The following is a 12,547-nucleotide window of genomic DNA, read 5'->3' as shown; positions in this document are numbered from 1 at the left end:
TCGTAGATGATTGTCTGTGCATACTGAATTTTATCAAAATTGACATCTATAGTCGCCTCGCACATGGTGAATCTTTGGTTCTCTATTTTCACTATGGGAGATAGTCCAGGGAGGATCAAAGAATGATTTTAATTTGATTTCATTGGATTCAAGGGCCAGCAATGGGCAAGCTTGCCGAGCAATAAAATGGCATGAAAGGAAAAAAGATGTGCAGAACACCGAATGAACGCCGCGTGTCCGTGAAAGAGAACCCAAATCCCAAGGTTGCACGAGCACCTGCTTACATCACTTGGAAAGATCCGGGATGTTGAACCTCTATGGTAGATTCAGACTGGAAAGCCAAGCCGTTGTATAGCAGGTGGTAGCCATATACGTCAACCTTCAAAAGTCACCGAAGGTGTTCTCGCCGGAATATCTAGGATCGCAACAAGTCAGAATAGAACTTTCCAAGACGATGAAGAAAGAGAAAAAGTAAGAGAAAGAGGTAGCATACGTGATGTACAAAAAGCCATCGTCATCCTTGTGCTCTTCATAGATGCTGCTCATGAGAGCGGCGGTGGGCGGGAGGACCTCATCCACGAAGATGAAGATCGCCTTCTCCGGGGAGAGCTTTATGCGCTTGCGAATCACGTAGACAAACTGGCCCACGGTGAGATCGGCGGGGACGAGATACTTCTTCTTGTCGATGGTAGCGATGTCAGACTTCTCGACCTTCTCACAGATGACCTACATAGCGAACTCATTAGTTAAAGAAGCGGTGAGGGGAGGGGGGCAAGCAAAGGTATGGCAGGCAGTGCCCATAACCTCACAAAAGCCACCAGCAGCCCAAGAATGACTCACTGGGATGCGATCAGTGTATTTCTGGCGGATGCGCTCGGCCTCAGCCTTCCGCTTCTCGAAGGGGTGCTCGTCCTTGAACTTGGACCGCATAGTCGATAAGGCTGATAAGCCAAGCAGGTCTAGGTGGAGCGAAAAAGGGTAGATTCCAACGGGGGAACGAAGTGGTAAAGACCAGACAATATGATGGTGATGAGAAAGGTGTCGAAGGGATCAAGAGAGATGGAAGAGAGAGGGGTGATGACAAAAGGGCACACCCCCGCTGACGTTACTAAGAGCAGCATCACGGGGCGGTGAGGCGGTGAGGCACGCGTCACTGTACAGTCACGAGGATAGGGTCACTTGGGAAATTCACTAATTACTTCTACATTGTTCGTTAAGATAGGTAGCTGAAGACAATCCTCTGGTTCTTTTCAATAGCACAGTATTGATTACGGTGCAGACCCTCCTCGTCAGACCCTCGGTACACCTTACGGCAAAATGCGGGTTCTCCACTGATAAGCATCTACCTACCCAACCGTGGTGCATCAACCTTAGTATATCAAGGATATTGTAAGCTATTGTTATCATTGTACAAGCTAGGACTGTCAGATAGCCCATCCCTATACAGAGATAGTTTTAATAGTGTAGGCATACTCTTCAAATGGGTCTCTGGTAGGCAGAGCCTCTTTCTCCAACGATTCCCAGCAACGGTTTAGCGGCTCCACCTACGTGATCCACCAAGATTGTCAACGTGGGCCAGGCTACAGCTTCATACTCTACATTATTGAAAATTTGACATTTTGACATTTGGCTCTAGGCTTTAAGCTAAAGCTTTTTGACTAGTATAACTCGCTTTGGCCATATTTTCGTTCCCTCTTACAGGTTATATCGAGGGATTAGTAAATGCTTACTAAGTAACTTAGAATATGTCCTAGAGAGTTGAACGTGCGGTCAATTCCTTCTGCTTCATCCAAATCACAAAAGGAATTTTATAGACTGCTATGCTTTTGTAAGTGACCAGATAATTTAGTTGTATCATGGATATGCTATGTGTATATTCAATTTGACAGTATATGTCCTCATCTGCCAGGCATGATTTCTCTCGGTGGCACACTTGACTATCTAGGTACAGACAAGACTCTTCAAGTACCAGGACAGTAGCATTCAACAGGTCTACATTACATAGAACGCACTCACTGTAGTATACAGTATTCGAATTCAGTACTTGAGGTTGAACCAATCACCGATCGCATCTTATCGCTTATCTCATCGGAGGCAAACGGAGCAAACTCGCCCTCCGCCGGTGGCCTGATGTCGAGCCATAGCTTTTCTTGCATTAGCAGTCCCTGGGGATCAATCAATTATCTTACGGTCAACTTGTACCCGGGATCCATTTATTCGAACTGGTGCTGCATCAGATCTGGGCTTTTACCCCCCCCCCCCCCCTTAACCCTCGCCCCTTCGATGTCCGCCGCGAAAATGACTTCGCGATCATTCACGCCTCTGCGGAGGACATTTACCCAATTCTCGGCTCGAAACGCTCGTTCTGCGGGTCACAATGCTGGAATGACATTCCGAGGCTATGCCACAGGGCAGAAGCCTAAGCCGCAATTTACCGTTTGGCGTCCTTACCTGCGCCTCGCCATTGGCGTGCCCTTTATCGGTGCGATCATATACTCCATGGTAGGGACAAAAAAGAAGCTTTGGAATCAATTGTGAGAGGGCCATGGGCTAACATGTGCAACATAGGCTACCGGAGAAATCACCGAGCTTGATTCTCCGTCCATTGTCGAGTTGGACGAAGCCTTGAAGCATTCATCTCCCATCACCGAGTCTTCGCCCATGCGCCTTCGGATGGAGAAGCTCATCAAGGACCACCAGCAGAAAATCGTTCAGGAATTGAGCAAGATAGATGGCATGGAATTCAAGCAAGATGCCTGGACACGTCCCAATGGTGGTGGTGGTGTCTCATGCGTGTTGCAAGATGGCAATGTCTTCGAGAAGGCGGGTGTGAACGTCTCGATCGTCTATGGCGAGTTGCCCCGACCTGCTATTGAGAAGATGCGTGCCGACCACAAGTCCTTCGTTGGTGCCGGTGTGGACTCGCTCAGCTTCTTTGCTGCCGGTCTGTCTCTTGTCTTGCACCCGCATAACCCCATGGCTCCTACGGTGCATCTGAACTACCGGTACTTCGAGACTTCAGACCCGAAGAATCCTATTAGTGGTGACAAGAACTGGTGGTTCGGCGGTGGTACCGATCTTACCCCTACCTACCTCTTCCCTGAGGATGCCCAGCACTTCCACAAAACCATCAAGGAGGCCTGTGATCGCCATGATGCGACTTACTACCCCAAGTTCAAGGCTTGGTGCGATAAATACTTCTACCTGCCCCACCGCGGCGAGTGCCGCGGTGTCGGCGGAATCTTCTTCGATGACCTTGACTCCAACTTCCTTCAATCCTCTTCCAGCTCGTCTTCCAACCCACAGGAGACCCTGTTCTCCTTCGTCTCGGACGGCCTGGCCTCTTTCTTGCCATCCTACGTGCCCATCATTGAACGCCGGAAGGACATGCCTTATACTCCATCCCAGAAGGAATGGCAACAGTTGCGCCGCGGCCGCTATGTCGAATTCAACCTGGTATATGACCGTGGTACCAGCTTCGGTCTACGGACCCCCAACGCCCGTGTTGAGAGTATTCTCATGAGTCTCCCACGTACCGCTAGCTGGGCCTATATGGATCCAGTCTCGGGCACAAGGACTGAAAATATGCTTGTTGATGAAGAAGAGTTGGGCGAGGATAAGACCAGCGAAAAAGAGATCATGGATGTCCTGAAACACCCCCGGCAGTGGGCATAACTGAAGCCCATCTCCTAAGTACCTTTGTGTTTCTGCTGCTCGGCCTTAAACCCCCGTTAATCTGGTAATAATCGTTGACGTATCATTGTCTTATTACCTACGAGGCACATACTGCCTCTGTTCATCATGTACATTACTTCACAATCTGTGCAAATATACTCAAAATCAAAATCTTATTTTCTTTTCTCACCAATTACAACCTTGCATGGTAGGCTCATAGGATCAGTCAGATCTTTGCCCAGTTTGACTAGGTTTAATACGCAGCTATATGTAAAGGATACCGTGAGGGAAAAACGTTGTACATGTAGCTAATATATATACATTGGCCTTACAAACATTGTTCGAGGACCTCAATATCAAGATACATACATATCGACCTAGCCAGTTTGACAGTAACAAGCCACAAACTATATTGACAAATAACGAAGTGCTGATATATATAAACGAAGAAAAAAGATGCATTCTATGTGCTATGATAAGAATACCATACGACCGAAGGTCTAAAAGGGTCTAATGGGATATAAACGAGATCCTCTAATAATCACAACAGAAAGGAGAAAGTGACTCAAGCGATATAGGCTGTCAACGTGATTTATTGGCCAGCAACAACGCTTCTTTGCTTAGCCAGCCAGCCTCGTGGATCTGTCATACTGGCGCCTTGGCGATAGCGTGAGATGGTCATGTTATTATTCTGCCACCGACTTTGAAGATGATACCAAGCTGAGCTCACAAGACTGAGCTCTCGGGCTTGGTCGTCAATGGTTTTTTGAAGTTCAATCTGTAGAGGGGAGACATGGTCAGAATGTTGTGATATAGGTATGAAGGAATTTGGAGGAACTGACTTCACGTTCTTTGGGAATGCCATCATCCAGATTTTCCTCATAATTCTTCATGCTCTCTCGAAGTGACTTGATGAGTTCATTCTGCTGCTGGATATACTATAGGGCCAAATTGAGATTAGCATGGTATGTCTCGAATATTGAGGTGGGGTAAAACTGACCTCCGCACGCTGAGCTAGACGCTCGACATTCTTCTCCAATACCCCGGCGCACTGCTTGAGCAGCTCGAAGCTTGATTTTTGAGGAATTTCACCGCCCTCGCTATTGTGAATCTCAAATTCGCCCAGCAGCATCTGCATCTCATTCATGACCTCTTGATCCTCGACGCTGATCTCGTTCTGCTTATTGTCGAGCATCTTACGCAGCTCCTCTCGTTCAGCGCAGACCTCGCGAACTAAGGTTTGGCTTGCGTCCACTTCCGCTTCTAGATGGTGTACATTCTGCGTGAGAATACCCCAGTCCCCACGGAGCTTGGCTAACTCGGCAGAGTTATGCTCTTCAAGTTCACGGAGCATGTCCGCCTTCTCCACATCGACAAGACCAACTGGGCTACCGTTAGCGGTATATCCAAACATGAATGCTATCAAAACGTACTTTGGGTCTGGGCATCAGATAGATCCTTTTTGGTGCTTTCCAGACTATCCTGGATTTCTGCAAGTCTTTTCAACGTGCCAGTATAGGTTTCGTATAGTTTCCAGTATTCATCACTGCGTACGTGATTAGCGATGACCCAAAAGGGTATTTGGGCCCAACATACCTTTGCGTGGAGTTAGAGCGGGCGAGTTGCACAGATGTGTTGAAGTTCTCAGAAAAGCCTTCTGTGTGCGATCCCGGCTGACGGGTGTTAGCAGACAGGATACTTATCAATGAATACAGAAGCATAGAACTCACAGCAGATGGTGCTTTCACTGATTCCACCTCTCGCTTCAATTCGTCATTGTCGGGTTTGCTGGAAAGGATTAGTCGAGGGAAATCCACAGTTGAGAGGCTACATACAGCTGAGAGTCTTTCATGCTCATAGATTCAAAGTCTTTGGACAGTGTTCCTTGCATCTTAGGGGTCTCCGAGCCTGGCGAGGGACTACCGGGCAGGCCTTCTAATTCTCGAAGGCGTTCTCGGAGCTCACTTATCAAGGCATCATCTCTCTCATGTTGTTCATCCGCACTTTCAAGTCGTTCAGTAAGCGCATGGTTGTTGAATTCGAGCTGCTTTTTGAGATTCTGAATTTCATTGCACTCTTGCTCAATGCGAGGAAGAAGTTTGCGGTACTCCTCCAGCTCCACATCATGTTCCGAGGTCCATCGTTGCTGCGAATCAGACTCCTTCAGCTGCTGCTGGAGATCTTTGATCTGATTCTTCAGGGTCTGGTTTTCTTTCTCAAAGTCCTGACTAGCCTGCAGCTTCTGGCGATACTTTTCAGCCGCATTCGCCTTGCGGGCCAACTGATCTCGGTCCGTACGGAGCTCGTCATAGTCATCTTGTAACTTTTGATACCGTTGGTTCTTGACCTTCAATGACTCGACGTTCATGCGGAGGCTGTCCACCTCATCTTGGGCGGCGGTGAGTTTGGCCTCTTGGGATGCGATGAGATCATCTTGTTGTCGAGTCTTGCTCTCCAACGCCTTGGCATTGAACCCCAGATCGCCCTTGCCAGACTTCAGGGTCACCAAACGATCCTCGGTGGAAGCCAATCGATTCTGAAGGGTGTCATTGTTCTCTTGCAAGCGCGCCAATCGATTATGTAGGTCCTCCAGTGCCTTCTCCAGCTCCTTTTTCTCGTGTGATAGACGATCGTTCTCCGCTAGCACCTTTCCGACCCGCTCCTCGAATTGCAGTTCCAGATCCACCGGGTGATCTCGCTTCGCCAGATCCTCTCGAAGTTCGTCTGCCGCATGCATGGGCTCATGCTGGCCATTGTGTGCCTCCTCAATAATATCCTTGAGACCCTCCTGGGTCGAAGTGGTCAGTCCCTGGAGGGTCTGCACGTATGTCTCGGCGTTGGGTGAGCTGATGGCAGCGATCAAGAGGAGTTTCAGCAATTTATTCGTTTCTTTGGAAGAGGCTTTCTCTGCGATGGCTTCGAGATCTGGGGACGGGTCGAGACCGGATGGCAGCGAGTCATCATTCTGGTGTCGGATATAGCTTAAAAGGAGCTTGTGGACATGTTTTAGGTTCTGCCATTTGGCTACCCAGTGGTTTTCGGGGTTGCGCTCGGGTATCTCGTCGAGAAAATATTGAGGATCGATATCTTGGAGGATTTCCCATAAGATTATTCCGTCAGTCAATTCCTCCGGGGCGCGAAGTGTTTTGCCCAGTGAGAAGCTGTTGATCCATTCCAGCAGAACCTTGGTCACGTTGTGTTCCACAGACATGGTGTATGAAAGCACTCAAATCGGCGGAAGGAATGGATGCAGGGTGCAGCATTTGTAATCCCCTGGTAGAAGGGGAGGAGGAGAGTTGCGGATCCACGCGAGCGCGTTCGGGGGCCACGAAGAGCGGCGAGTCGCTAGCGGGGAGGATGATCGTCCCGATTGTGGCTAGGCCTACAACATACATGATACATGATACCAAAGCAGCTCCATACCTATGAATTATAATTCATTGCAATCGAGATCATTAAAAGAATTCCTACCAGAAGAAAGAAATATTATAAATCAATCCAACTCCAGCCTTTGCCCCCAATCAACCAAGTTCGGCTGCACTGCAGCTATGACAGATACTCCGAGTACACCAAATTGACCAAACATCAATGGTAGGCCCCTTCTCGCCTAAATTACGATCAATAGTGATGCCTGTGGGGATTTCTCGTGGATGGTGTCATGAGATTATCATGGTCCCGGATCGACGTTCATCATATCTTGTTCCCTAGTACCATCTGGTGACGTGAAATTCACAGATTCTCTGACGATCCTGGAGAGACCCAAATCTCTTTAAGAATCATGCTCCTGACCCACAAATTCCCCGTTCGCGGACACGACCTTGTCCTCCTCGATCACCGGTTTATATTCGGTAGACTCCGTAGAAAGGGTCTGAAGGGCATTCACAGGAGCCTCTGCGGCAAATCCACTGGAAATACGATGTTAAAATTGAGGGGAGACACGAGAACGGATGCAGGCATACTTGATCAGAACTATATCGAATATCGGGTTAGCTGTGACAATCTTTGGGCGGCAAACGGATCATGTGGGGATCTTACAGTATTCATGAGTGATGATGCCACCCTATAAAGATTAAAAGGGTTAGTATTTAGCACACAAGGGCTGTTGTATAGCTTACCGAGGCTACCAGGGAGTCTTTAGCTTGAGTAATGACACTGGAGGGAGTTCCCTTGGGGAAGGTGATGATAACGGATTTGAGCGACTTGGCAGCCAGCGCCAAAGGCAGCATAGCCATGAAGGCGATAGAAAAGAGCTTCATGTTAGTTTGGTTGAAATATTTTGATAAAGTAAGCAAAGATGGAATAGATTCAAAGGAATACTTCGTAGAAACACAAGTTCAAGTTGGACATGCGTCATTGATCACATGACCGGAAGTTCAAACCTTCTGAGTTGGGGAATCCCTTTCTCTCCTCATTTCTCCTCTCCTCTTCCCCTCCCCCCCCCCCCAAATCAGCGTTGCGATCTCTTTTCTTCTGTCCTCAGAATCTTGTTGGACTTGGGTGGTTTCTTCCGTTGGCCTCGTTTATCTCACCCCTGGCGTTACGTCTCCTGGTCTTGACGTGGAGGAGCCAAGTCGCGGGAAAGGGTCTAGATTGGAATATCTGTTGTTCAAGTCTGCAAGATAGCTAGCAAGCATTTTACAAGTTCCGACTTTTCTCTCCATCTTGTGTTGGTCCCGGCGATTTCACTCCGTGGATCACCCAGTCTAGGAAGGACAATTCTGTTGATAGTGACTTCTGGCCCATTGCCGGCTCAAACAAACCAAAAAAGACAAGGGAAAAACCACAAAGTTGAAAAGAACCCAAGAGAAAGAGGGGGGAAAGAAGAAAACTTGAAGCACGAGAACATTGCATATCACAAGGACGTGTGCTTCTGCACAAACTAACCTCACTCTCCAGCATACCCTCCACTTCACCTCGCCACCACCGCCATGTCAAACTCGGTTTCCGACGAGGTAGCAGAGGACTACAAAAGCTCCTTGGAGGATCTTATCACCAACGATCGCTTCCAGATCAGTAATCTGACTGTCATTGCGAAGGAGAACACAGAACATGCAGAGGCTATTTCCAAGGTGCTGGAGGATCATATTCGATCTGTAGGTGTCGTCCCTTTCCTCCAAGGCGTAGTTCGGATTCTCTGACCGTCCAGTAGATCCCGCCGCCGCAGAAGCTGCCCGCTCTTTATGTAGTTGATTCCATCGTCAAGAATGTCGGAACCCCCTACACTCTCTTCCTGGGACGGAAGATGTTCCAGACATTCATAAATGCGTACACCCTGGTCGATTCGCAGACTCGCCGCAAGCTGGATGAGATGCTCAAAACATGGAAGGAGCCTGCTGCAGGCTCGTTGGACACTCGCCCGGTCTTCCCGCCCCAGATCACTCGCGATATCGAAAACGCTCTGATTAAGGCGCGCACCGCATTCCTGGACTCACAACGTTTGAGAGGTCAACCGGAGATCAACCGCGGTCGTGGTAGCGTAACGCCAACGGGATGGGCCAATAGCCCTACTCCACCGGGCATTTCTCGACAAAACCCGCCTTATAATCATGGAGGCATCTCAAGAACTGCGGTAGGCAACTTTTTGACTGTTATTCCCCATATATACTGACGCAATTCTATTAGACTCCCCCTCAAGGACAGCTTCAAGATGTGGACTTGGTGACCCTGAACCGGGACCTAGAGGCCTTGATAGCCTCAGCACGGAATGACTTTGCGAACAGTCCTTTCAATCCTACAACTCAACAGCGGCTCAAGTCTCTGCTTGATCTCCAGCTCATCATGCAGCGCCAGCAACTTACTCCCGAGGAGCGGAAGCTCGTTCGAAATCAACTGTCCTCGTTTAAAATTCCTCAGCCAGCACCTGTCCAAGCACACAATTCCTTAGTACCAGCCCCAGCTCCTTCAGCGTCGACACCACCAACCCAACCTGCATCCCAATCGTTCCCGCAGATGCTGAATTCCGAGACCATTGCGGAGCTCCTCAAAGCGACTGCCGTGAGCCAACAACCCACTCCCCCTCCCCAGATTTCCAATATTCTCCCTACAATGCCTCAGATCCCTCCAACCAGCAATACACCGCAACCAGCCGAGAATCCCATCATCGCCGCTCTCCGTTTACGAGGGCTTTTGCCTCCTGCATCGGCCCCGCCAGCCATGGGCTCGGCTGGAACACCTCCCCCAGGCTCTCTACCCTTCTTCATCCCTGGTCAGCTACGAGCTACGCCGCCTGTTGCAACTCCTCAGGCATCAACTCCAGTCGGCTCGTCATCCACAGTGCCCATGAATACTATCTCGATGAAGATGTAAGTGCCCTGAAAGAAATAATCTCATGTGTAAGTATGCTTATTCATTATAACCCAGTCCTCGGATTGCGCTCGTTGTTTCCCTCTACGATGCGAAATCTAATAGGTGTGGTACCTGTGGTCGCCGTTTTCCGGCTACTGCAGAGGGCCGAGAGAAGAAAGCCCGGCATTTGGACTGGCACTTTAAGACCAACCAGCGCATGGTAGAGGCTACCAAGCGAGCTCAGACTCGTAGCTGGTACGTCGACGAAGGGGTATGTAATCTCCCATGACTTGGTATGAATTTGGGGCCATATCAGACTGACCGAAAACGACAGGATTGGATTCAGTCTCGTGAGGCCGATGATGACCAAGGCACAGAAGATGCCGAGGCCACTGCCGAAGGAGCCGCTGGTGCTGATAGTAACGACAGCAAGAAAGGCCCGCCGAAGCAGTGGATTCGGGCTCCCAACGATGCCGTGCTGCGCAATACCCCTTGTCCCATCTGCCAGGAGAAATTTGAATCGACTTGGTCCGAAGAGGTGCAAGACTGGATCTGGCAGGATGCCATCACTGTCAGTGGTCGAATCTATCATGCCAGCTGCTACGATGAAGTCACCAAGGATGGGCCAGGTCCACGCAGCTTCACACCTCAAGCACGAACAGCCACGCCAGATTCCGTGCTTGGCAAACGAAAAGCCGAGGCAAGTGTGAAGTCCTATCTACCATTCTCCCTCCATATCACTAACTATCTGTCTAGGGCATTGAATCTCCCGGGTCTAAAGTGCGTATTAAGATGGAGTCATAAAGCAACCTGTAAATTATATATATTCATTCCGTTGCAGCATGACGTTGCTTTGTGCCCCGCTCGGTGCATCTCCGGGGTTGTGAATCTTCCCCACTCGAATGAAACCATAACTCTTTCTTTCCCTTCCTCCCAAACAAACCTCTCCTGAACATACTTCGAACTATTGCCCCATAAACTACTGAGTCGATTTAATGATGACACACCTAACACGATGGGGTATCATGGGTAATGGAATCTTCCTAGAGCTACCCCCAATATTGCACAATGCTAACCAAAGCTATGAATCAAACAGCCACGGGCGGAATCGCAAAGAGTAAGATGGTCTCTGACCTCAAACGCACAACTACTGATCCGCTAACTTATCTTACTAGCATTCGTCCTTGACCTTCTCAAAGACCCCGCGACCCGTGATGCCTCCGATATTGCCCACCAAGTTACCGCTGTCGCCTCGTCCTCATCCAAAGACAGGGCAGACCAATTCATCCTAGACGTTGAAATTCCAGCGCCCTGTGCCGCATACGCCTCTTATGAGGAGCTCGTTGCCGACCCTAACGTGGACGTCGTATACATTGCTACGCCACACTCCCACCATTATCAGAATGCCATGTTGGCTCTCCAGGCCGGCAAGCACGTACTATGCGAGAAGGCTTTCACGGTCAATGTAGCCCAAGCCAAGATCCTGTGTGAAACAGCTCGCAACAAGAACCTTTTCCTTATGGAAGCAGTTTGGACTCGCTACTTCCCGTTGAGTATTCAAGTGCGCCAGCTGATCCAGCAGGGAGCCATTGGTGAGGTATACCGGGTCCTCGCCGATACAAGCTTTAGTGATGATCCCGAGAATAAATGGGGTTGCGACAATCGTATGGTGAACCTTGATCTGGCGGGTGGTGTGCTCTTGGATTGTGAGTGGTTTGACTCTTTTATATACGGAATCTTCTGAGCTAACTCAAAATTAAGTGGGCATTTACTCTCTTACCTGGGTCTTCCAGGCCCTCTACCACACTCTCCCCCGGGACCAGAGGGTGGCACCCTCTATCACATCACAGATCATACCCTATCACCTGACAGGCTCGGATGAATCGACCACTGTTCTGCTCAATTTCCCTACTTCTACGCCCAGCAACGGTCCTCATGTCAAGCACTCGCAGGGAGTTGCCATGACAAGTATGCGTGTTGCCAATGATCCAGATGAGAAGGGTACTTCGGGTCCCCCAATCCGCATTCAGGGTGACAAGGGTGAGATCCAAGTCTTTGGGCTTCCCTTCCAGCCCACACGGTATCGGGTCATCCCAAAGAAAGGTCTCGGTGAGATGAGTGAGGTCGAATTCTCATTCCCGGCTCAGGGTCGTGGCATGTACTGGGAGGCCGATGAGGTTGCCCGCTGCTTGAGAGATGGTAAGCTGGAGAGCGAGGGTATGCCTTGGGAGGAGAGCCTTGTGATCATGGAGGTTATGGACGAGGTGCGCAGGCAGGGTGGGTTGAAGTATCCCGAGTCGATTGAATCGACCAAGTACCCTCTGCAGCTGTGACATGCGGCACATTATGTATGACATAGCAATTACTACCATAACTAGATCTCTTTTCCAAATTTACCTTTCCTTCCCATTGGACTCTACGATGCAAGTGACAGTATTGATAACATTGTATTGGGTACCAGAGTACACATACTATACAGGGCCACAAGAGACAGATTATTCGTCTATATGCTGGATATTATGCCAGTCTAAGCTTTTTGAGTGCTCCCCAGACCGATACCAAACAAAAGAAAAACGGTGAGCATCAT

At 49.3% G+C, this 12,547-nt stretch overlaps 6 protein-coding genes across 6 annotated transcripts; 3 read left to right on the top strand and 3 right to left on the bottom strand.

Annotated features, from left to right (window-relative positions):
* Positions 1–381: 381 nt before the first annotated feature.
* N7503_008201 (autophagy-related protein 8) lies at positions 382–930 on the bottom strand (the record flags this gene model as incomplete). Its single annotated transcript, XM_057067748.1, has 3 exons — positions 382–415; positions 494–726; positions 841–930. The coding sequence occupies 3 exons, from the start codon at positions 928–930 to the stop codon at positions 382–384; spliced, it is 357 nt and encodes a 118-aa protein (XP_056918603.1).
* Positions 931–2,298: 1,368 nt separating this feature from the next.
* On the top strand, positions 2,299–3,675 carry hem13 (coproporphyrinogen oxidase; the record flags this gene model as incomplete). Its single annotated transcript, XM_057067747.1, has 2 exons — positions 2,299–2,502; positions 2,569–3,675. The coding sequence occupies 2 exons, from the start codon at positions 2,299–2,301 to the stop codon at positions 3,673–3,675; spliced, it is 1,311 nt and encodes a 436-aa protein (XP_056918602.1).
* Positions 3,676–4,267: 592 nt separating this feature from the next.
* Positions 4,268–6,886, bottom strand: N7503_008199 (putative microtubule binding protein HOOK3; the record flags this gene model as incomplete). The annotated part of the gene is made up of 7 exons (XM_057067746.1): positions 4,268–4,453; positions 4,518–4,613; positions 4,676–5,058; positions 5,109–5,221; positions 5,272–5,348; positions 5,406–5,463; positions 5,511–6,886. The coding sequence occupies 7 exons, from the start codon at positions 6,884–6,886 to the stop codon at positions 4,268–4,270; spliced, it is 2,289 nt and encodes a 762-aa protein (XP_056918601.1).
* Positions 6,887–7,444: 558 nt separating this feature from the next.
* N7503_008198 (uncharacterized protein) lies at positions 7,445–7,931 on the bottom strand (the record flags this gene model as incomplete). Its single annotated transcript, XM_057067745.1, has 4 exons — positions 7,445–7,580; positions 7,635–7,644; positions 7,711–7,735; positions 7,791–7,931. The coding sequence occupies 4 exons, from the start codon at positions 7,929–7,931 to the stop codon at positions 7,445–7,447; spliced, it is 312 nt and encodes a 103-aa protein (XP_056918600.1).
* A 672-nt stretch (positions 7,932–8,603) lies between these two features.
* N7503_008197 (putative mRNA cleavage factor complex component Pcf11) lies at positions 8,604–10,764 on the top strand (the record flags this gene model as incomplete). Its single annotated transcript, XM_057067744.1, has 6 exons — positions 8,604–8,768; positions 8,825–9,244; positions 9,298–9,977; positions 10,036–10,231; positions 10,295–10,660; positions 10,717–10,764. 6 exons carry the CDS (start codon positions 8,604–8,606, stop codon positions 10,762–10,764), a joined length of 1,875 nt encoding a protein of 624 aa, XP_056918599.1.
* A 194-nt stretch (positions 10,765–10,958) lies between these two features.
* N7503_008196 (Gfo/Idh/MocA family protein) lies at positions 10,959–12,293 on the top strand (the record flags this gene model as incomplete). The annotated part of the gene is made up of 4 exons (XM_057067743.1): positions 10,959–10,989; positions 11,057–11,077; positions 11,136–11,666; positions 11,722–12,293. The coding sequence occupies 4 exons, from the start codon at positions 10,959–10,961 to the stop codon at positions 12,291–12,293; spliced, it is 1,155 nt and encodes a 384-aa protein (XP_056918598.1).
* Between the last annotated feature and the right edge of the window lie 254 nt (positions 12,294–12,547).

The sequence above is a fragment of the Penicillium pulvis genome (genome assembly GCF_028828015.1).
Source record: "Penicillium pulvis strain IBT 33274 chromosome Unknown contig_7_segment1_segment0, whole genome shotgun sequence".
In the NCBI taxonomy this organism is placed as follows: Eukaryota; Fungi; Ascomycota; class Eurotiomycetes; order Eurotiales; family Aspergillaceae; genus Penicillium; species Penicillium pulvis.
This window is presented reverse-complemented; position numbering and strand designations above follow the sequence as displayed.